Here is a 23,302-nt window from a genome sequence, read left to right on the forward strand (position 1 = left end):
TTGTAAAATACTGGTTAGCATTGATGCAACGAATAAAGTTTATTTAAAAAAACATTTTTTTTAGAAAGAATGTTTTTGACTCTATGTGTTTCTGAAGAAAGTTGACATGAAACATTCTGGGGATGACAATGTTTATTGACAGGGCATATTTGAATAAAAGGCAACAAGCTGTATCAAAACAACGAGACATTCTTCATATCTGAAATTCTTCCAATAGAAATCTACCACCAGGTGTGAAGGGGGTCCATGAAGTTTGTATACGATGACACATCTGCCCATGTTCAGATAACAATACTGTATTATTTATTTCCCTTTATGTGTAAATTATGTTGTAGATGTTGCCACCAGCAGACAAGATATACTTTCTCTGGACTATTAATCCTTTTTGTCACAATAATCGTTGCTCTATTTTTGCACCTTCATTTTGTCTCTTGCATTCTAAAATAAATTATTTAACAGTTCTTCGGTCATAAGAATAGTGTCAATGTTCTCATAGTCAGGCTGAAGCATCATGTCTGATTGACGGGGTCAGAACTACTCCTCGGGTTCCAAACGCTCCCTCGTCCACACTGACCATTTTGCTTCTCACAAACCATCTTACAGCCTTAGCACAGAGTTTGGCAAACTATTCTCCATGTTTGAACCCAATATTCCACGACAACATTGTAATTTGCATCTAAATTTGAGTGTTGTTCGTCTTGTCACACTTGGTTCCAACATGGCGCCCATTCAAATGTTATATATCAAACACAGTTTACTTTTGCTTCATATGTACACCACTTGGCTAGTCCTGAAGGCACCATAAAATGCCGAAAAACAAAAAAGCAGCAGCAAGCAGCATCTGGTTAAATTAATTCAAAACAAAAATACTCCACAATACATCCATTTCCATAAGACATTGTAAAACTATAACTTTATGTGCTTAATTCACCATTTGAAAAATATAAAACCTCTAACTTGGGCATTTTATTCTAAAAAGGCTGCCCAAACTTCTAACAACAGTATGTATTTGGCATAGCATGTTGTTGGGGAAGCAAAATAGTTGTATTGAGAATAGAGTTACCAACCATCTAGTTTGATCATGCAGTCAAGGAATAGGCAAGATGTTCCAGATGTGCAATTCAAAAATCCCAACTCAACACCCAGTAACACGTATTATTTTATGTACAATGCCAATCTGTTAAATAAAAACGCCACCACATACTGCATGTTCACACACCTTTTAGCCAGTGCTGGTGAGAGGGGCCTAGCCACAGCGCCCCCTAGCTGCCTATGAGGATATGACTGGTCTAGCTCAAGGTCAAGGGGGTATGAAGATTAATCAGCGTCTGCTACATCTGGGTCCATATTCGGTTTCTTTACTGGACTCCTCCCTCTCTAAAACCTGTGACTCGTGATTCTCTTTCTGTTGTTTCTCACGTGGTTCCTCCATCTCGCTCTCCTGCCAACCAAACTTTATGTACTTCCCACCAGCCTTACCAAGCCTGACTCTGTCTCTCTCTTACACCTACTGTCTCTGTCAGTTCTAACATAAAGGGAACCGCTCTGTGAATCTGTCAATTCTCCTGGGTTTCACTTTTGGATAAATAAAGGCTTTAGGGAGGGTTTTTTTCTTCCAGAAGTCAAACGGAATCTGTTCCCCTTCACCTTAAACTCTCTCTGTCCTGTCACTTAGAAGCAGCAATGTCACTTCGAAGCAGCAATGTCATAAAATCACTATACTGCAGCAGGCACAGTAATGTTGCTGGAATAGTGGAGGCAGCTCCTGTTTTCTTTGCGACTTGCGGCAACTCTCCGTGGTTCCAAATCAATAGTTGTTTAGTGGTCCGAAACTGTCAGAAAACATTAACTTGCTTGACCATGCTATAGGTCATATAACGGTTTGTTATGTGCAATATGTTTTGTGGACTTCACTGGACAGAGGTTGCTCTCCGGTTTTGTGATGAAACAAAGGTGTGGTTGAATTTATTCTGCCACTGTGTCTTCTTATTGTCTCGGCCTTTAGGCCTACATATCATGGTCGCAAGGCATATGAATTAACAGGTTATAGCGAAAACAATGCAATTATCACAATGCATAGGTTGTAGTATGGGGGGGGGAATCTGTCTTGGCTTCTGCAGTGATTTTACCCATGCAGCGCTACTGCACACTAACCACAGTCCCAAGGCAAGGCAAGGAGTTCACTGACATAGGAGGTTAGGAAACACTATTCTAGATGCTGGGTGAATGACTGAATTACTCTACTTGGAGCTGAAGTACTGTGAAGTAAGCTGATCATTACGATGCTTTTAGGGACAGTTCAAAATGTATTTGTATTTTCTCAAAAAGAATGATTACCACCATAAATAACAATAACTGTAGCAACCCTGTGTTTATAAACATGGATATCGACTTGACCACTTCAGCATGTTTTGTGGCACAGTCGATGCCACGCAGGGCTATGGCCAGAAGGTTGAGGGTTCACAAACTCACTCTTCTCCCTGCCTGACTCATTGTACTACGATCAGAGGCGACTGAAGACAATGATCAGCTAGGGGAAAACCCATTTTCAACATTTTGATGCTATATTTCTAATTATATCAAATATATGCAACAAATGTTAGACTAACATGTTTCTTTGCCAATGTACCACACACAACCAATAAGCAACAAATAACTGCATACCGATTGCCGACTTTGAGCGTTTCATCATGGATTGCGTTTTCAACACCAAAATCAAATAGAGTATGTAAATCTTGACAAACTGAAAATACACCCCATCCTACTCAGTGTCGATCGCTTGGCTTGACAATCTCCGAATGTCACAAAACTTTTTGCTGTTTTGTAATGATCGAATATCCGTTGCAGTTTGGATGCTGGAATTATATTAGAGCGGAGTAGATGAACATGCGCAGGTAGCCTACAGGAGACTTTTGAAGTAAACTAATCAGATTAAAACATTGTTGACTGGTTGTGGTTATGCCACATATAAAAGGTAATACATTTTAAAAGTTGAAATGACAAATATTTAGCCTATATTGAAGCGTTAGGTTCGAGGAATAGCCGATCAGATCGGAAAGGAGGCCGAACTGCTTTAAGCTTTCCCGAATAAGTGGGCCTGCTGGGAGAATGATGATCGGCAACAGACAGCGCATCAGTATCAGAAGTAACAACACAGCCAGACTGTCCTGTACTGTGCCTTTGTAGACCTTAAAATCATTGCATTGTGGTGTCTTGGTAGGATCAGGTATTGTCCCCAAGGCCATACACATGTAATTAACTGAATAATGGATTAATTTGATGCGAGACAGCGAATAAAAATATATTCATAATAAAAAATTTAAATAAAGTTGTATTCATTAATACAAAAAAACTTTGTACAAGACCTAGCGGCCTCACCAAGAGATTTTAGCCTCTTTGTATTCCCAATTTTGACACGAACGTAACAAACAACAGGACAAGGAAGTGAAATCCGGTCACTGGCGTCAAAGGCAAACACCCTATGCATCGCGCCAATAGGGTTAACCCACTTGGTATTAATTGTATCATGGCTCATACAGCAAGGATTGTGACAGTATAATGGGTTTGGAATGACAGTCACAGGGACAAGGGTTTGAGTCCCAGTACACCCCTAATCCACTATATTGGTTTCAGGTGTTGGAGAACACCATTGAAAGCATGTCCCAGCTAAGTTTCACTCACAGTCCATTTGTGTTAGGCCAGAAGTGTTCCTGGCAGGTTTCTGTACTGCACATGTCATGGCAGAGTATGCAAAACAAATGTGCACCCGATTGATACCAATCTTCACGATATCATTCTGCCCAGGTAGGCCTACTTTTGCAGTCAACATTTAATTGGAAGGTTTGCGGGGGAAACGTTGTAAATGACTGTTTCAGCATTGTAAATGACTGTTTCATGCACCGCGGATTTTCTAGTCTTCCCATTAGAAGTGTGTAATTCAGGCTGACTACTAGCATCTATTGAGTTGCAACGTCCCATAAATTGAATGTCCAAATCAACTTAAAGTATCAACAAAGAGTTTTGCATCGACACAATTCGAAAGGAAGGCTACAGCTAAATTGTTTCCTTTTACTATTTGCGATTCTCAAATTATTATTTTGATTCCCATGATTCGATTCACCACAATTTAACCCCAACTACTACTGTACAATTTTTTATTTAACCTTTATTTAACCAGGTAGGCTAGTTGAGAACAAGTTCTCATTCACAACTGCGACCTGGCGAAGCACAAATAATCATTTAAATTGATCATTTGAATTAAATTCATAATCATTTGAATTAAATTCATCACTATTTTATTAACCGTTTGACTATTTTTAGAACTGTGAAGAGGGGAATCAGTTATATAGTAGATCAAATGTGTTTAGCCTAAACAAGATGAATAGGAGAGCTTTTTGAGCTGCATATATCATGTCTTGACTGTTCTTTCCTGCGCAATGATGACTCTGGCCTATCTACTGCCTATAAGCTATTCGTTTTTGTTGTTGTGGAATTATATTGAAAATCAGTGCAGATTTGAATGATTTTATGTGGTATGATTGCTAGTTAACTTATTGCAGATCCACTATTGTCACTATGTATAGAGGGAAGGATAGAGTTGACTGTATAGTAATCATGCAGAAAAGTGTAGTGCATAAGGGAAGTACCAAAACACCTTGATAGGGGAGGTGCAAGCAAACAGATGAGGAAATGTGACTATATGGAAGACATTATATAGTAAAACCTGCTAAATGGGGAATGTAAACCAGGGAAAAAATACACCACCCTCCCCTGTGCCCAATAAAAAAAAATCACACAACCCTCCCCAAAGCAAAAAATTATGTTTGACAACCCTCCCCTATTTTGGACCAACTCCCCACCCCAGTAAATTTCAAACTGTCCCTTAAGTGCTACTGCAGCTCACATGGTGGGCATGGGCGGGGCATTACAGTGAGATGGTTCTGAGTGACCTCATCATAAAGCGCTGTCCAATTACGACGTCACGTTCTCCTGGTAAGACGTTGCACGCATCAACCAATGGTTGCGTGCCACGTCATTGACTATTTCATCGCCTGACAGATTGCTATAACATGTGATGTGGTTAGCTGATACTTAAAATACCTATCCATGCGTTGTAAGATCTGGCAGGCGTCAACAGTGCCCGGGTCAGAGGAACGTGCCCTATATGTGCTGCAAAGCCTCCTGGGCCTGTTCGGTGTACACCTCATCCTTTCCCGCCCACGAGCTGAAGCTGTCTTCAAACTGTGCATTCCGCTGGGAGTTCCGCCTCTTGTCGCGAGAGAAGAAGCTAAACCTGAGAGAGAAGAGGAAGCGAGGATGGAAAAGTACAGAGAAAAGAGAGACAAAAAAGTGGACTTCACTACCCAGCGTCAGTGTTGCCTCTAGACATATTCTTTAGTCTCTCATGACTTTAGAGTTCTGTGGTTTTAACTGTTAAAATACAGAGACCTGAGATGCATTTCTACACAGTGAGTTCTGAGATGAGACAAAGTACATCATGGTTAGAGTTATATGCGCAAAGCAACAGAAGCAGAGGAAAAGCAAAAAAATCTGTTAACGGGACAGGAAGTGAATACACACCCTATTCTGACTGGCTGATTTGATCATTCAAATCATCTTTCCATTGGACAGTGATTTAGATAGCCCCACAGTCAGCCAATCAGAATATAAACATCTACAACGGATGAGAGGGTCCATGCAGGTGCGATAACCAGGGCCCAGAGTTTTTACTGGTCAGATCACAAAGTCAGGAATAACTCCTGGCCCCACCGATACGACATACAGGGGAAGAAGGTGTTAGCTAAGACAGTGAGTGACACAGAGGCCAACCAATAACGGGGGGTCGTACAAGGGATATGAGATGTCTGATTGGCTGTAAAGTGGGGTCATCTGAAATCAACCCAGCTGCCACCATCGGCATTATGGCTGTGAAGATCCTGTCACACAGAGGTACACACACAGAGGTACACACACACACACGCACGCACGCACGCACGCACGCACACACACACACACACACACACACACACACACACACACACACACGCACGCACGCGCGCACGCACGCACGCACACACACACACACACACACACACACACACACACACACACACACACACACACACACACACACACACACACACACACACACACACACACACACACACACACACACACACACACACACACACACACATAAACACACACACATTCACAGAAAGACAAGCAGAGATAGAAAGAGGGAGAGGGAAGAGAGGGACCACATCAAACACAGCCCATTTGATGTATTTCCTTCCACTGTGAGATACGTTGGTGTAGATCAGAATCCAGCGTATCTGCGGGTGTGTGGTACGTACAGGCGTTTGATTCCTGACTCGGGCTGTGCGTTGGGTCGGGGCCGCGCCCTCAGTTGTTCGGGAGAAGGGGAAGGAGTAGGGGGGCCGGTCTCGTCCTCCGCCTCTTCACTGGAGAGAGAGAGGAAGAACAGTCATCACTCCACCATCATCATTGTCAATATTGTTGACTCCAATACTGTTATCTTTTAACTTCTTAAATTTAACCTGACAACTTGTGTTAATCTCATCTGATTTACAAAAAAAACATGTTCTGTTTGTATGGTGAAAATAAATAGGGCTGCCTTTTGTAGTAGGCGATCTCCTCCTGCAGCATGAACACTTTGGCCTTGAGCTCGTTTCTCTCGTGCAGAACGTCTCTCAGCTCCTGCAGTGTGAACCGGGGCCTGTTGGGATCCTTCTGGTCCAGGCCTCCCCCCTCCTCATCACATAGCGCCTCCTAGTGAGGTACAGCCACATTACACCATGGGACGAAGGAAGAAAGGAAAGGAAGGAATAGAGGACAGGCAGGAAGGAAGGATACCTTGGTAAAGTGTTGGAACAGAGCAGGTGTGTCCTCATCACACATCGCCTCCTAGTGGCACAGGAAGAGAACTGTAGGTCAGACACTGAGCCCTGTTCCAATACTTAAGAAATGCACCCTTCTCTCCTCCCTTCCTTCATTCCCTACAGCCAGAAGTGCACCTCAGGTTGAGACACCTCAGACTAATTCACTGCATGCAACCAACAGAGGTCAGTCATGCAGAAAACAGTCTTAAGCCACTCTGTAGCAAATGGCGTGTGAAAAAAGAGGCACCAAGGACAGTCATGCTATTATCGTTACAGGCTGAGCTTGTGTTCCGAGGTCCCGTTGGTACAAACTACATACTCTGCTATTGCGTGTGTTGCAGGGACTAGTCCATGTGCTGTTACAGGGGCGTCAGAGCAGTCTATGTTTAGAGGTGACAGCTGCAGTGGTACGGTCTGCCCCAGTGGGTGTAGGGACAGTGGGTTCTCACACGCACACACAGTCTGACATAGTTGGCACAGGGATACAAGACTCACACATGCTTTGTGCCGTCAAAATCAACAGTTAGGGTGCACACACTGGGGTAGTAGAACTGCAGGCAGGAGCACACACACACACTCCCACATACACACTGTGCACGTTTATAACACACCCCGACACACACGCCGACTGTGCACATACTCCAACACATACCGTATGCGTACACAAAACCTCACTCTTCCTCTTCCTCTCAAACACACACCCATGTGGTAAAGTTGGGGAAAAGGGTTCACTGACTCAAGGTTGGCTGAATCAAAAACGCAGCCCTTGAAATGCAATCAAACTTCACAATCCCACACGCATACAGGTGAATGAGGCAGCATCTCAACTCTGTGCTCTAGCGATAGCAGCGTCAATAGGACACTGTTTAAGGGGACAGTGTGTGGTGCAAAGGTTAGAGGTCACGGCAAACACACCATTCTGGGGGCGGCTAGCTAGCTAGCGGAACAGTGTTACCCATAGCAACACTGCCTCTTCCTCTACATCCTCATCATCGTCATCCAGGGACGGGAGGCGCGGGGCCGGATCGTACCCCCCCAACATCAGCTCAGGGTGGTAGTGTCTGTCTGGTTCTGGCCAGCCCACACCCTGAGCCCCCACCTCTGAGGAGCAGGGGCTACCAGGCTGTGAGGGGGAGATATTTTTTGTATTGTACCTTTATCGAGGGTTAGTCATTGTAAAAGAAAAGTGACAACATAAATGGTACTGCAGAGTACTGTGGGTGATATGTGTTCCACTTTCTGTATGAAGTCTGTGAAAAATCTGTTTTTCATTCGGCTACCAGTAAACCAGTTTGGTGTGCATGTGACTACAAAGGTCATTGCCAGGTCACTTTTAGCTGTCCTGAATTGTCTGGCTGCCTTTCTGTCTCTGTCTACATGTCTCTGGCTTGCATGCTGGTTGGCTGGCTAGCTGGCTGTGGAGGGGTAGAGAGGGGGGGCTATTTCTGTCCTGCCCCCCTTCCCTCCACCTCCACCTCCCACCCCTCATATGATAGCCAGGTCATGTTTTCCAAGGAGGCAGAGACTCCGGCTCCACAGGCTGTCAGTCAGACTGCTATAAACTGACTCAGGCTGCAAAGATTTTCTCATAGATGTGAAAAGAAAAGATAATACTCTGCCAGCGGCCGCCAGGGTTATAATGAAGCACATAGGGCTGCTGGGGGCAAGTCTCCCTGTAATAACTGTGTAGTTACCTGTGCAGGTGAGCCTTAACTGTGTAGCTGCCAGTGTGCCTGGCTGGTTCTACCAACCTGAGCAAGTGTTGTTATTACCTGTGCGGGGGAGGGGGGCTGGGGAGGTATTGTTATTACCTGTGCGGGGGAGGGGGCTGGGGAGGTATTGTTATTACCTGTGCGGGGGAGGGGGTGAGGAGGTGTTGTTATTACCTGTGCGGTGGAGGGGGCTGGGGAGATGTTATTACCTGTGCGGGGGAGGGGGGCTGAGGAGGTAGGTGTTGTTATTACCTGTGCGGGGGAGGGGGCTGAGGAGGTAGGTGTTGTTATTACCTGTGCGGGGAGGGGGGCTGAGGAGGTAGGTGTTGTTATTACCTGTGCGGGGAGGGGGCTGGGGATATGTTATTACCTGTGCGGGGGAGGGGGCTGAGGAGGTGTTGTTATTACCTGTGCGGGGGAGGGGGGCTGGGGAGGTGTTGTTATTACCTGTGCGGGGGAGGGGGGCTGAGGAGGTGTTGTTATTACCTGTGCGGGGGAGGGGGGCTGAGGAGGTGTTGTTATTACCTGTGCGGGGGAGGGGGGCTGAGGAGGTGTTGTTATTACCTGTACGGTGGAGGGGGGCTGGGGAGATGTTATTACCTGTGCGGGGGAGGGGGGCTGGGGAGGAGGCTCCTCTAAACCCTGAGGCGTGTCTCCTTGCAGGCGCTCCCTTAAACGTGTCACTTCCTGCCGAAGTGCTCCCATTTCCTGTACCCGTGCCTGAGCTCCCGCCTCCAGTTCCACCTTAAGATACAAATATAATAATATACTGAACAAAAATATAAAGGCAACATGTAAAGTGTTGGTTCCATGTGAAATGAGCTGAAATAAAAGATACCAGAAATTTTCCAGATGCACAAAAAGCTTACTTCTCTCAAATTTTGTGCACAAATATGTTTACATCCCTGTTAGTGAGCCTTTCTCCTTTGCCAAGATAATCCATCCACCTGACTGGTGTGACATATCAAGAAGCTGATTACACAGGTGCATCTTGTAATGGGGACAATAAAAGGCCACTATAAAATGCACAGATCGTGCAATTGGCATGCTGACTGCAGGAATGTCCACCAGAGCTGTTGCATGAGAACTGATTGTTCATTTCTTGACCATAAGCCGCCTCCAACGTCATTTTAGAGAATTTGGCAGTATGTCCAACCGGTCTCACAACCGCAGACCATGTGTAACCACACCAGCCCTCCACTTCCGCCTTCTTCACCTGTGAGATCGTCTGAGAACAGCCACCTGGACAGCTGATGAAACTGAGTAGTATTTCTGTCTGTAATAAAGCCTTTTGGTGTGAAAAATAATCATTCTGATTGGCTGAGCCTGGCTCCCCAGTGGTTGGGGATGGCTCCTATTGTCACACCCTGGCCATAGAGAAGCTTTTTATTCTCTATTTTGGTTAGGGCAGGTTGTGACTAGGGTGGGCATTCTATGTTCTTTTTTCTATGTTTTTGTATTTCTTTATTTTTGACCGGGTATGCTGTCTGTCGTTGTCTCTGATTGAGAACCATACTTAGGTAGCTCTTGTCCACATGGGTTTTGTGGGTAGTTATTTTCTGTTTAGCGTGTGTTGCACCAGACGGAGCAGTTTTGGTTGTGCCTTTTGTTACTTTGTTATTTAGTGTTCAGTTATATTTATAAAATGCCGAACACGTACCACGCTGCACCTTGGTCCTCACCTTCTTCCACCAACGGCCGTTACACCTATGCTCTCCCAGGCCCACCCATGGCTGCGCCCCTTCCCAGTTATGTGAAATCCATAGATTAGGGCCTAACTTGCTGACTAGACCGGACAAGCGTGCGCTACCGCGTGTGCCATCACTCACATGTGGATTTTCTCCGTCCACATCAGGACACAAAGATTGAAATATCAAAACAAACTCTGAACCAACTATATAAATTTGGGGAAAGGTCGAAGCACATGAAACATTCAAGGAAATTTAGCTAGATAGCTTGCTGTTGCTAGGTTATTTGTCCAAGGATATAGACATTGGGTTGTTATTTTACCTGAATTGCACAAGGTCCTCTACTCTGACAATTAATCCACAGATAAAAGGGTAAAAGTTAGTTTCTAGTAATCTCTCCACCTTCAGTCTTCTTCTTCGGACTTTATATGGCGGTTGGCAACCAACTTTAAGGTGCATTACCACCACCAACTGGACTGGAGTGTGCACCTCAGTTCATCTTTCAATCACCCACGTGGGTATATGCTCCTAAAAACCAATGAGGAAATGGGAGAGGAGGGACTTGCAGCTCGTCAAGCGTAAAAAATATAACCAAGTTCTATTTTAGCGCCTGGCTACGCAGACGCTCATTGACGCGGGCGAGCACATTATTTCAGTTGACTGATTTCCTTATATGAACTTGTTGAACTTATATTCTTGTTCAGTATACAGTGTTGAAGTACTTCTGAACTATTTTGTTTTTCAAATACTGTGGGTAATAAAATATGTATTACACATCCTAAGGCGCCAAACCTTCTGCTCGATGAGGGCTTTCCCCTGAGCTTCCACCACGGAGATCTTGTGGCGCAGGTCATGGTTGATCTTCATCAGACGAGACTGCTGCTGCTGGAGCTAGAGATATTGAGGGATGGAGGGGAAGGGAGGTGCGGGGAGGGAGATGGACGGATGGGTGGAAGTAAAGAGGGGGGTAGAAACAAGAAGAGATGGTGGTAGAGTGAGTCGGAGAGAGAGTTAGGGGACAGGCGGAATAGAGAGGAACGTGGGGCCCAGAGAGGGAAGAAGTACGGGGGGATGTGACAGAGGGAAACAGAGGGTCAGGTCATTGATCCATCAAATCAATACACTTTAATAAATAAACAAATCCCCCCATAGTCTACAAGCAGTCCCTGACCCCTAACCCAGTATCCCCTTTACACTGATCTAAGGTCAGTTTTGTGTTCTACCTCCTAATGGTTAAGGTTGGGATTGGGGAAGGGTCAGCTGATCTTAGGTCTGTGCAAAGGGACATGTTCTACCCCAAGCAAGCACCCATCCTGCTGCCCTTACTGCCTCAACGTCCTCATTCTTGAGCGTGAGCTCGCGGTCTTTGGCTCGGATCTCGTCTCTCTGCTTGTCCACCACCTCCTTCAGCTTCTTCATCACCTGGCGCTCCCGCTCCGACATACCTGGCAACGCAGCAGAGAAAACATGGCAGAGCAGAGAGGGTTAACTCAGTATGGATGAACAATATAAATACCTGGCAGCCAAGACACAGGAGAAAGGATCCAGCTTAGAACAACATGAATACTCTGTGTGAATACTCTTTGTACACCTTTTGTACTGCACTAGAGAATAAATCAAGTGATTATGAGCACAGCAACCGAGTTCCTGTCTGTAAGCCCGACTAGCTAGGTTTAAAATAGCAAACAGGCACACATACGTACTTGATATCTCTGACACAGAAACGGCGTACCCATGGCTGACGCACAGCCCTGAATATCAGCAATGGAGGAAGCCAGACTTTAAAACCTCAGTCAGGACTGAGCTGGAGGAGAGGGGACTTATGTGTGTGTGTGATGTGTGATTATGCAGTGTGTGTCTGTGTGTGTGTCTAGCATAGGGATGGGCATGAGTAATCGACTCAAGTACTCGAACAAACGTCAAAACTCGATCTTTAACCAAAGATCTACTTTTTTCAAATACTGTAAAGGTATTTGGTGGAATGTGCTTTGTGGCTGCCCGAATGGGCAAGTGAAATGTATCCTCCCAAAAATGTTGTCTTGAAGACAACGTTAATTTGCTTTGACTCTAGTGTTCCATTTGTACTAGTGCATTTGTAGGGTACAACGAAAAAGAAACCAAGCCAAGCATCCCACAGTTCTTCTCCCTAAATGCCCTATCCTCTCCGTGTCTTATTCACTCAATTGTGTCCAACTGTTCTCTCTACACACGCGTGCTGAGAGTGCACACAAAAATCCCGTAAGGCCAACACAATTAATTGCCTATAAAACTCTACAGGGCCTTCAGAAAGTACTCACACTCTTTGACTTTTTCCACATTTTGTGGTGTTACAGCCTGAATTAAAAATGAATTAAATCAAGATTTTTGGTCACTGGCCTACACACAATACCCAATAATGTCAGTGGAATTATGTTTTTCTATAAAAAATGAATTACAAATGAGAAGCTGAAATGTCTTGAGTCAATAACTATTCAACCCCTTTGTTATGGCAAGCCTAAATAAGTTCAGGAGTAAACATTTGCTTAAGTCACATAAGTGGCATGGACTAACTCTGTGTGCAATAATAGTATTTAAAATATATTTTTTTAATGACTACTTCATCCCTGTACCCAACACATACAATTATCTGCAAGGTCCCTCAGTCGAGCAGTGCATTTCAAACACAGATTCAACCACAAAGACCAGGGAGGTTTTCCAATGCCTCGCAAAGAAAGGAACCCATTGGTAGATGGGGGAAAAAATAAGCAGACATTGAACACCCCTTTGAGCATGGTGAAGTTATTAGTTACAATTTGGATGGTGTATCAATACACCCAGTCACTACAAAGATACAGGTGTCCTTCCTAACTCAGTTGCCAGAGAGGAAGGAAACCACTCAGGGATTTCACAATGAGGCCAATGGTGACTTTAAAACAGTTACAGAGTTTAATGGCTGTGATAGGAGAACTGGATGGATCAACAACAATGTAGTTACTCCACAATATTAACCTAATTGACAGAGTGAAAAGAAGGAATCCTGTACAGAATAAAATATTCCAAAAACATGCTGCCTGTTTGCAACAAGGCACTAAAATAATACTGCAGAAAATGTAGCAAAGCAAATATGTTTTTGTCCTGAACAGAAAGTGTTATGTCTGGGGCAAATCCAATAAAAAAATCCAATTATTTCAGGATAATAAAAGAAACGGAATGGAGCTAAGCACAGGCAAAATCCTAGAGGAAAGCCTGGTTCAGTCTGCTTTCCACCAGACACCGGGAGATTAATTCACCTTTCAGCAATACAACAACCTAAAACACAATGCCAAATCTACACTGGAGTTGCTTACTAAGAATACAGTGAATGTTCCTAAGTGGCCGGGTTACAGTCTTGACTTAAATCCGCTTGAAAATCTGTGGCTAAACCTAAAAATGGTTGTCTAGCAATGGTCAACAACCAATTTGACAGAGCTTGAAGAATTTTGAAAATAATTAAGGGTAAATGTTGCACAATCCAGGTGTGGAAAGCTCTTCGAGGCTTACCCAGAAAGACTCACAGCTGTAATCGCTGCCAAAGGTGATTCTAACATGCATTTACTCAGGGGGTTGAATACTTATCCAATCAAGATACAGTACATTAGTGTTTTATTTTTCATGATTTATTTTTCCTTCCACTTTGACAATACAGAGTTGTAACACAGCAAAATTTGGAAAAAGCCAAGGGGTGTGAACACTTTCCGAAGGCCCTGTAACTGATGGGATACACAAGCTACATTCCTTGCCAAATGACAACAGTTTTATCACAAATTCAAAATTGAGTTTTTGATTGAAGTAGAGAAATACGTGTTCCAACAACGAGCTGCAGTTTTGGAATAATTGCGTCCTGTCTATTTTCCGCATAGGCTACTTTGCAAATTGTGAGTGCCATTTAGAATTGGTTAGCCTAGGCCCTAGGCTATAACCCCCCTAAACAAAGACAGGTTCCACGCTGAAAAAATGATCAAGAAAAATAACGTATTTTTTCTATCGAAATCATTAAGCCTATAGGCCTACTGACCAAATAGATGTCATGGCTTTAATTCATCACCATGCAGGGTTCAATGTGGACAGGCAGAATAAACTAAATCTAACGTCTATACCGAGAGAGAAAAAACACCGATTTTGTTTTGTAACGCTGAAAAATGTCTATCAAACGCGCCAAATTGAGCCCCCTTTCAAATTGTCCCTCTTTGAGAATAATTGTTCCAGACCCAAAATGCGCATCACTATGGGTGACCCTGTAAAACACATTTCACTACACCTATCCGGTGTATGTGTCAATAAAACATCACAATCATCAGCATTTTGCCCTGGCAACTTTTTTTCATTCGGAAAAAGATTTTGTTATATTTAATTCTGTTATATTACATCATGTTTTGTTTTAATACTATAAAATAGGTGTGTCTTGACTGTGATAATGGCTTGGAAAATAAGTGGCTTGTCTTCTAAATTAACAAAACAAGGCTTTGCCATTGCACAGTCATTGGCTTCGACAAGCAAGTGCCACTGCTGAGTTTCCTACCTTTTTAAAGACTGTTTATTTATTTTTAACCTTTATTTAACTAGGCAAGTCAGTTAAGAACTTAAGAACAAATTCTTATTTTCAATGTCGGCCTAGGAACAGTGGGCTAACTGCCTTGTTCAGGGGCAGAACGACAGATTTTTACCTTGTCAGCTCTGGGATTCGATCTTGCAACCTTTCGGTTACTAGTACAACGCTTTCACCACTGGGCTACGCTGCCACTGTGTTCCACAATATAGGCTAATATAACCAGTTGATATTATGGGTTCAATAAATTCATCTTAAATGGTACTTTTTTTATTGATTGAGTGCCTTCAGAAAGTATTCATACCCATTGACTTATTCCACATTTTGTTGTGTTTCAGCAAATCCAATTGTATTTTTTCTCTCAAACATCTACACACAATGTGCCATAATGACAAATTGAAAACATGTTTTTAGAAATCTTTGCCAACATTATCAAAAATGAAATACCCAAATATCTCATTTACATAAGTATTCACACCCGAGTCAATACTTTGTAGATGTACCTTTGTGAGCAATTACAGCTGTGAGGTTTTCTGGGTAAGTCTCTAAGAGCTTTCCACACCTGAATTGTGTAACAATTACCCATTATTCTTCTCAAATGTCTTCAAGCTCTGTTAAACTGGTTGTTGATCATTGCTAGACATCTATTTTCAGATCTTGCCATATATTTTCAAGTATATTTAAGTGAAAACTGTAATCCGGCCATTCAGGAACATTCACTGTCTTCTTGGTAAGCAATTTGAGTGTAGATTTGGCCTTGTGTTTTAAGTTATTGTTCTGTTGAAAGGTGAATACATCTCTCAGTGTCTTGTGGAAATCAGACTAAACCAGGTTTTCCTCTAGGATTTTGCCTGTGCATTTTTGCCTCCATTCCATTATTTTTTTAATCCTGAAAAACTCCCCAATCCTTAACAATTACAAGCATACTCATAACATGATGCAGCCACCACTGTGCTTGGAAATATGGAGTGGTACTCAGTAATGTGTTGTGTTTGCCCCAAACATAACACTTTGTATGCAGGGCAACATTTTTGCAGTATTACTTTAGTGCCTTGTTGCAAACAGGCTGCATGTTTTGGGATATGTTTATTCTGCACAGGCTTCCTTCTGTTCACTCTGTCAATTAGCTAAGTATTGTGGAGTAACTACAATGTTGTTGATCCATCCTCAGTTTTCTCCTATCACAGCCATTAAATTCTATAACTGTTTTAAAGTCACCATTGGCCTCATGGTGAAATCCCAGAGCGGTTTCCTTCCTCTCTGGCAAATGATTTAGGAAGGATGCCTGTGTCTTTGTAGTGACTGAGTGTATTGATACTAGAGGTCGACCGATTATGAATTTTCAACGCCGATACCGATTATTGGAGGACCAAAAAAGCCGATACCGATTAATCGGACAATTTTTTATAATTTTATTTGTAATAATGACAATTACAACAATACTGAATGAACACTTATTTTAACTTAATATAATACATAAATAAAATCATTTTAGCCTCAAATAAATAATGAAACATGTTCGATTTGGTTTAAAAAATGCAAAAACAAAGTGTTGGAGAAGAAAGTAAAAGTGCAATATTTGCCATGTAAGAAAGCTAACGTTTAAGTTCCTTGCTCAGAACATGAGAACATTTGAAAGCTGGTGGTTCATTTTAACATGAGTCTTCAATATTCCCAGGTAAGAAGTTTTAGGTTGTAGTTATTATATGAATTACGGGACTATTTCTCTCTATACCATTTGTATTTCATGAACCTTTGACTATTGGATGTTCTTATAGGCACTTTAGTATTGCCAGTGTAACAGTATAGCTTCCGTCCCTCTCCTCGCTCCTCCCTGGGCTTGAACCAGGAACACAACGACAACAGCCACCCTCGAAGCAGCGTTACACATGCAGAGCAAGGGAAACAACCACCCCAAGGCTCAGAGCGAGTGAAGTTTGAAACGCTATTAGCGCGCGCTAACTAGCCAGCCATTTCACTTCGGTTACACCAGCCTCACCTCGGAAGTTGATATGCTTGAAGTTATAAACAGCGCAATGCTTGACGCACAACGAAGAGCTGCTGGCAAAACACACGAAAGTGCTGTTTGAATGACTGTTTACGCGCCTGCTTCTGCCTACCTCCGCTCAGTCAGATACTTAGATACTTGTATGCTCAGTCAGATTATACGCAACGCATGACACGCTAGATAATATCTAGTAATATCATCAACCATGTGTAGATAAATAGTGATTATGACTGCATTCGCGTAACAGGCAGTCTCCTTTTGGAGTGCAACGAGAGAGAGGCAGGTCGTTATTGCATTGGACTAGTTAACTGGAAGGTTGCAAGATTGCATCCCCAGAGCTGACAAGGTGAAAATCTGTCGTTCTGCCCCTGGTCGAGGCAGTTAACCCACCGTTGAAAATAAGAATATGTTCTTAACTGACTTGCCTAGTTAAATAAAGATTAAATAAAAGTGTAAAATGTAAAAAAATATTTTGAAAAGGCAAAATCGGTGTCCAAAAATACCAATTTCGATTGTTATGAAAACTTGAAATCGGCTGTAATTAATCGCCCATTCCGATTAATCGGTCAACCTTTAATTGATACACCATCCAAAGTGTAATTAATATACCATGCTCAAAGGGATGTCTGTTTTTTGTGGGGACCCATCTACCAATAGGCCCTTCTTTGCGAATCATTGGAAAACCACACTGGTCTTTGTGGTTGAATCTGTGTTTGATATTCACTGCTCGACTGAGGGACCTTACAGATAATTCTATGTGTGGGGTACAGAGATGAGGTAGTTATTCAAAAATCATGTTAAACACTATTATTGCACACAGAGTGAGACCATACAACTTAATACGTAACGTTTGGCACATTTTTGCTTGCCATAACAAAAGGTTTGAATACTTATTGACTCAAGACATTTCAGCTTTTCACTTGTAATAAACATTTTATTAATTTGTTTAAAAATTTGAAAAACATAATTCCACTTTGACATTATGGGGTATTGTATGTAGAACAGTGACATAAAAAAAATCTACATTTAATTCATTTTAAATTCAGGCTGTTACACAACAAAATGTTGAAAATATCAAGGGGTGTGAATACTTTCTGAAGGCAATGTAAGTATATGGGGCAATTTAGCATTTAGGATTGGTTATCGGTAATGGCTTTGATATTTGAGACATTGTTTCGCACTGTTGGCATACAGATAAATGCGCAAATATTTGTTTTCTGGTGCAGGCCTTTTGTTCTCAACATGGCAGTCCTAAACAGTCAAACATGTCAAATGTCTATCCCTAGTCTAGCAGGTGTACGAAACACTGAGGGTGGTCTGTCTCTGTGCTCATTCTCATGTGTGTCTGTGTGCAGGGGGACTGTAGCCCCTCTGTGACATCACGACAGAGCCAATCATGCAGTGATGAGCCTGGCTCAGCCTCAAACACAGAGAAGGCCTCCTTTGTGTGTGTGTGTGTGTGTGTTGAGAGAGTGCGAGCAAGCAACAGAGAGAGAGAGAGAGAGAGGGAGAGAGAGAGAGAGAGAGAGAGTGTATACAGTGTATATGTATGTGTAACCAACATTCTTTAAAAGAGGCAATTAAGTAATATTGTCATTGTGTGCATGTATGGGTTTAGACTGTAGGGTGTAGAGTAAAGGGTTTAGGATTCAGGGTTTAGTACCTTCGTGCCTCTGCAGGTCCTCTTCACTCATGGGGTCTTTGATGGACATGTTCGTAAGGAGTGTTTTGTTCTCTTCCTGAAGCTGAGCGATCTGAGACAACAGGTCCTGGGCCTCCCCTCTCCATACATCCTCTACCAGCTCCAGCTCCTACGCACACACACACACACACACACACACACACACACACACACACACACACACACACACACACACACACACACACACACACACACACACACACACACACACACACACACACACACACACACACACACACACACACACACACACACACACACACACACACACACACACACACACACACACACACCGAGTTAACAAACACACACTCCATACATCTTGTCTGCACGCACACACTCCACACACAGACTCCTCTCCATTCATGCCTGCTCACAGCCCCACCACAAACACATCCTTAAAATGTGGTGTTTCCACCATATTACTTTAACCAATTCAGCCCTCTCTGATCAATGGTTTGAAAGCACACATGGAAAAGAAGCCATTTGGGCTAATATTAGGACGTGGCCACAGACATACCACTGAGCCATGATTTGTTTGAGTAATCACACTAAGAAAAAAGGGTTCCAGAAGGGTTCTTCGGCTGTCCCCATAGGAGAACCCTTTTTGGTTCCAGGTAGAACCCTTTGGGTTCAATTTTGAACCCTTTCCACAGAACCAAAAAGGGTTCTTCAAAGGGTTATCCTATATTTTTATTTTATTTCACCTTTATTTAACCAGGTAGGCATGTTGAGAACAAGTTCTCATTTACAATTGCGACCTGGCCAAGATAAAGCAACCAGTTTGACACATACAACGACACAGAGTTACACATGGAGTAAAACAAACATGGTCAATAATACAATATAAACAAGTCTATATATGATGTGAGCAAATGAGGTGAGATAATGGAGGTAAAGGCAAAAAAAGGCCACGGTGGCAAAGTAAATACAATATAGCAAGTAAAACACTGGAATGGTAGATTTGCAATGGAAGAAATGTGCAAAGTAGAAATAAAAACAATGGGGTGCAAAGGAGCTAAATAAATAAATAAATTAAATACAGTACGGAAAGAGGTAGTTGTTTGGGCTAAATTATAGGTGGGCTATGTACAGGTGCAGTAATATGTGAGCTGCTCTGACAGTTGGTGCTTAAAGCTAGTGAGGGAGATAAGTGTTCCAGTTTCAGAGATTTTTGTAGTTCGTTCCAGTCATTGGCAGCAGAAAACTGGAAGGAGAGGCGGCCAAAGAAAGAATTGGTTTTGGGGGTGACTAGAGAGATATACCTGCTGGAGCGTGTGCTACAGGTGGGAGATGCTATGGTGACCAGCGAGCTGAGATAAGGGGGGACTTTACCTAGCAGGGTCTTGTAGATGACATGGAGCCAGTGGGTTTGACGACGAGTATGAAGCGAGGGCCAGCCAACGAGAGCGTACAGGTCGCAATGGCGGGTAGTATATGGGGCTTTGGTGACAAAACGGATTGCACTGTGATAGACTGCATCCAATTTGTTGAGTAGGGTATTAGAGGCTATTTTGTAAATGACATTGCCAAAGTCGAGGATTGGTAGGATGCTCAGTTTTACAAGGGTATGTTTGGCAGCATGAGTGAAGGATGCTTTGTTGCGAAATAGGAAGTCAATTCTAGATTAAACTTTGGATTGGAGATGTTTGATATGGGTCTGGAAGGAGAGTTTACAGTCTAACCAGGGACAGCCGAATAACCCTTTTAGGTTCTAGATAGCACCTTTTTTCCTACAACATGTGCATTGGTAGCCTATACAAAAGGCTATACAAAAAAACTTTTGTTGTCAACCTGAACTTTTACAGTGGCTTTCTCCTGTCTGTCAATGAATGTCTTCATCCTCGTGACGTTTAAAGGTAGTTGGTCTCATAGACTATACTCTGGCTTTACTGTCAGCTTTACTGTTGTTTGCATAGCCTACACACTAAAATCAAATGGTTCTATATAGTTCCAAATAAGGGTTAATTGGCTTATAACCATAGCAGAACACTTTTTGCTGCTATATGGAACCTTTGAAGGTTCTATAAAGAACTATGCTCTTAAGGTTCTAAATGGAATCTGTATTGTGCTGTAAAGAACCCTTTCCTAAGGTCCTATAAAGAACCATTACAAAAACCTCTATATAGCACCAATATAGGGTTCCGCTATGCTTACAACCCTTTTTGGGGCTATATTGAACCCTTATAAATGGTTATTTAAAAAACCTTTATGGAGAATGGTTCTATAAAGAATCTTTCTAAATCTCAAAGGATCCTTGTAGAACCATCCAGGGTTTTTCATTCTTGGTTAATAGCCATGTTAAATTGTAAAAATGCCTTTGATGTTATTATTGTGTTAATTAACAAGTTGAATCAGGTGTGCTAGCTCTGGAACGGCTGGGGGTCCCTGAGGAAAGAATTGAGAACTACTGACTTATTTGTCAACCGTTCTTGAATTGACACAAGGCCATACGTGAGTCTTTCACAAGATACTGTCACTGGCCATGGTCACATATACACCCTATATACAGCAGTATGTGGACACCCCTTCAAATGAGTGGATGAGGCTATTCCAATCACACGCGTTGCTGACAGGTGTATAAAATCGAACACACAGCCATGCACTCTCCATAGGTAAACATTGGCTGTAGAATGGCCTTACTGAAGAGCTCAGTGACTTTCAAAGTTATAAGATGCCACCTTTCCAACAAGTCTGTTCATCAAATGTCTGCCCTGCTAGAGCTGCCCCGGTCAACTGTATGTGCTGTTATTGTGAAGTGGAAACGTCTAGGAGTAACAACGCCTCAGCCGCAAAGTTGTAGGCCACACGAGCTCACAGACGGGACCCCCGAGTGCTGAAGCACTTAGTTAGTTTCACACATCCCCATGTGCTACAATCGCGTAACACAACAGATTAGATCAAATGGAATGACACTCTCGTGCACAAAACGATTAATTAGCCATTTGAATTATCAATAAAAGAGGAAATAACCCTTTTTTTGAACTGCTAAGAACCATTGAAGGGCTCAACAGGTTATTTGGGTTAGTATGGTTCCACATAGAACTATCACCCTTCCCAAAGAACGCTTAAGAACGCTTAAGGAACCCACATTTTTCTCTGGCCTACTTAACCTTCTACTGAACATTTTCAAAGAATTGATTTGAAGTTTAAGTTTAAACATATCATCCTAAGCATTTCCAGGGGCCATAACTCTACCTACATGTACATGCTACCTCAACTAACCGGTGCCCCCGCACATCGACTCTGTACTGGTACCCCCCTGTATATAGTCTCGCTATTGTTATTTTACTGCTGCTCTTTAATTATTTGTTACTTTTATTTCTTATTGTTGTCTGTATTTTTGTAAACTGCATTGTTGGTTAGGGGCTCGTAAGTAGGCATCGTGCGCATGTGACTAATACAATTTGATTTGATGTAATAAACATGGCTCTCTTGCCTAAGTAACATTCATGTCGTGACACACTTTATTTGAGTCAGGAGACACATCTCAGTCAACCAATGACAGGCCAGTTTAACTCCCACCATGTCACTGTCATGAGACCAGCAACGACATTTTTTATTTTTAGTGCACCTACTCTGACTGTCGCAGAGGGACATGATTAGGGTAGAGAGATATGCCTTCGTGTAAACGCGTTATAGACCTACTATGCACAGTAATGCACTAGTCAAGTGAACACTTGTGTTGTGGCCCTTTATATTTTTTAAGAGCATATTTCTATCCTCAAAACATCCTAAGTGATTTTCTGCGACATAGCAGCGATACAAAGAGGTAGGCCTAATTGTAACAATATCCTCAGTCAATGAAGTGTCATTCACGTCAGATACCAATTTTATTTGGGCATATCAGTTAGATTTTCTAAATGCTTAGTACACTTTCCAAAGTTATTGTTAAAATAATCTCATTGCATTCTTTTCATGATGGCATGACAAATGAGTTGTCTTCTCTTAAACTTTTCTATGTTTGTTACCATTATTGTCATATCTTCACCAAGCATAATTTAGCCTACTGTTATCAATTATTTTTGGTTACAACTTGGCATATTATTAATCTTATCATGTATAAACGAATTATGACCTTCTTATGTTTCTTCTCTTTCTCCAGCCGGTCCATCCGGTCCAGCCGTAGTTTGTCCAGTTCCAGCCTCAACTCCTCTGTCTCCGGGCTGATGCTGTTCCTACTGACCATCACCTCCAGGATCTCCAGCACCCGCACCACTTTTGGCATGAGCCTGGACAGAGCCTCGCATCCATACTGATCAATGATCCGCTCAAACTCCTGGCCCACCACCGCGGCTATGTCATACACGTCCATAACCGTTAAATCGGCCACATTCTTCTCCAACGCTGACCCAAACTCTTCCATGGCTGACTGGGTGGGTGGGTGGGTTTGTATTCTGACTGTCCCCCCGCTCTGGCAGTTTTCCGCAGTCTCTCCCTGCTTTACCGGGCTATTATATTTCCTTCGACACAACAAACTTCGTCCCCTTGGAAAAAGTATTTACTTTTGGTTGTTCTGCAGGTTCTGTGTGTATCGTGTCCACGTCAATAAGTACAGATGCGTATCGATTGGGGTTTTCTACTCGCGTCGGACATCTTGTCAGCGATTTTTGATCAATTTGATAAAATCACCCGCCTACCCATTGCGGTTCTGCTGCGCTGTCGTTCTCTCCCGATTATGTGGTCAGATTGCAGTTTGCAATGCGCATGTCAGGAATATCAATCG

General features: G+C 42.7%; 1 protein-coding gene across 3 annotated transcripts; it reads right to left on the reverse strand.

Moving 5' to 3' along the window:
• Window positions 1–120: 120 nt before the first annotated feature.
• LOC135517711 (RILP-like protein 1) lies at window positions 121–22,942 on the reverse strand. Of its 3 annotated transcripts, XM_064942256.1 has the most exons (10): window positions 22,655–22,942; window positions 18,538–18,685; window positions 11,629–11,747; window positions 11,095–11,193; window positions 9,179–9,358; window positions 7,858–8,025; window positions 6,877–6,927; window positions 6,638–6,792; window positions 6,357–6,464; window positions 121–5,293 (listed from the first exon to the last, which is right to left on the reverse strand). In XM_064942256.1, the coding sequence occupies exons 1-10, from the start codon at window positions 22,940–22,942 to the stop codon at window positions 5,161–5,163; spliced, it is 1,449 nt and encodes a 482-aa protein (XP_064798328.1). In that variant the 3' UTR covers window positions 121–5,160. The 3 variants fall into 3 exon arrangements, with proteins under 3 accessions (XP_064798328.1, XP_064798326.1, XP_064798327.1); XM_064942254.1 differs by lacking the exon at window positions 7,858–8,025 and having other exon boundaries at window positions 9,215–9,358; XM_064942255.1 differs by lacking the exons at window positions 6,877–6,927; window positions 7,858–8,025 and having other exon boundaries at window positions 9,215–9,358.
• Between the last annotated feature and the right edge of the window lie 360 nt (window positions 22,943–23,302).

The sequence above is a fragment of the Oncorhynchus masou genome, chromosome 28 (genome assembly GCF_036934945.1).
Source record: "Oncorhynchus masou masou isolate Uvic2021 chromosome 28, UVic_Omas_1.1, whole genome shotgun sequence".
In the NCBI taxonomy this organism is placed as follows: domain Eukaryota; kingdom Metazoa; phylum Chordata; class Actinopteri; order Salmoniformes; family Salmonidae; genus Oncorhynchus; species Oncorhynchus masou.

Bases quoted from the DNA above. Each gene is read 5' to 3' on its own strand.
- LOC135517711 (XM_064942256.1), bottom strand. From the start codon at position 22,942: ATGGAAGAGTTTGGGTCAGCGTTGGAGAAGAATGTGGCCGATTTAACG. The intron at 18,686-22,654 runs GTCATAATTCGT...GTGTGTGCGTAG, and splicing joins AAGAGAAGAAACATAAGAAG to GAGCTGGAGCTGGTAGAGGA. The intron at 9,359-11,094 runs GTTTGGCGCCTT...TTGTATCTTAAG, and splicing joins AAGCCCTCATCGAGCAGAAG to GTGGAACTGGAGGCGGGAGC.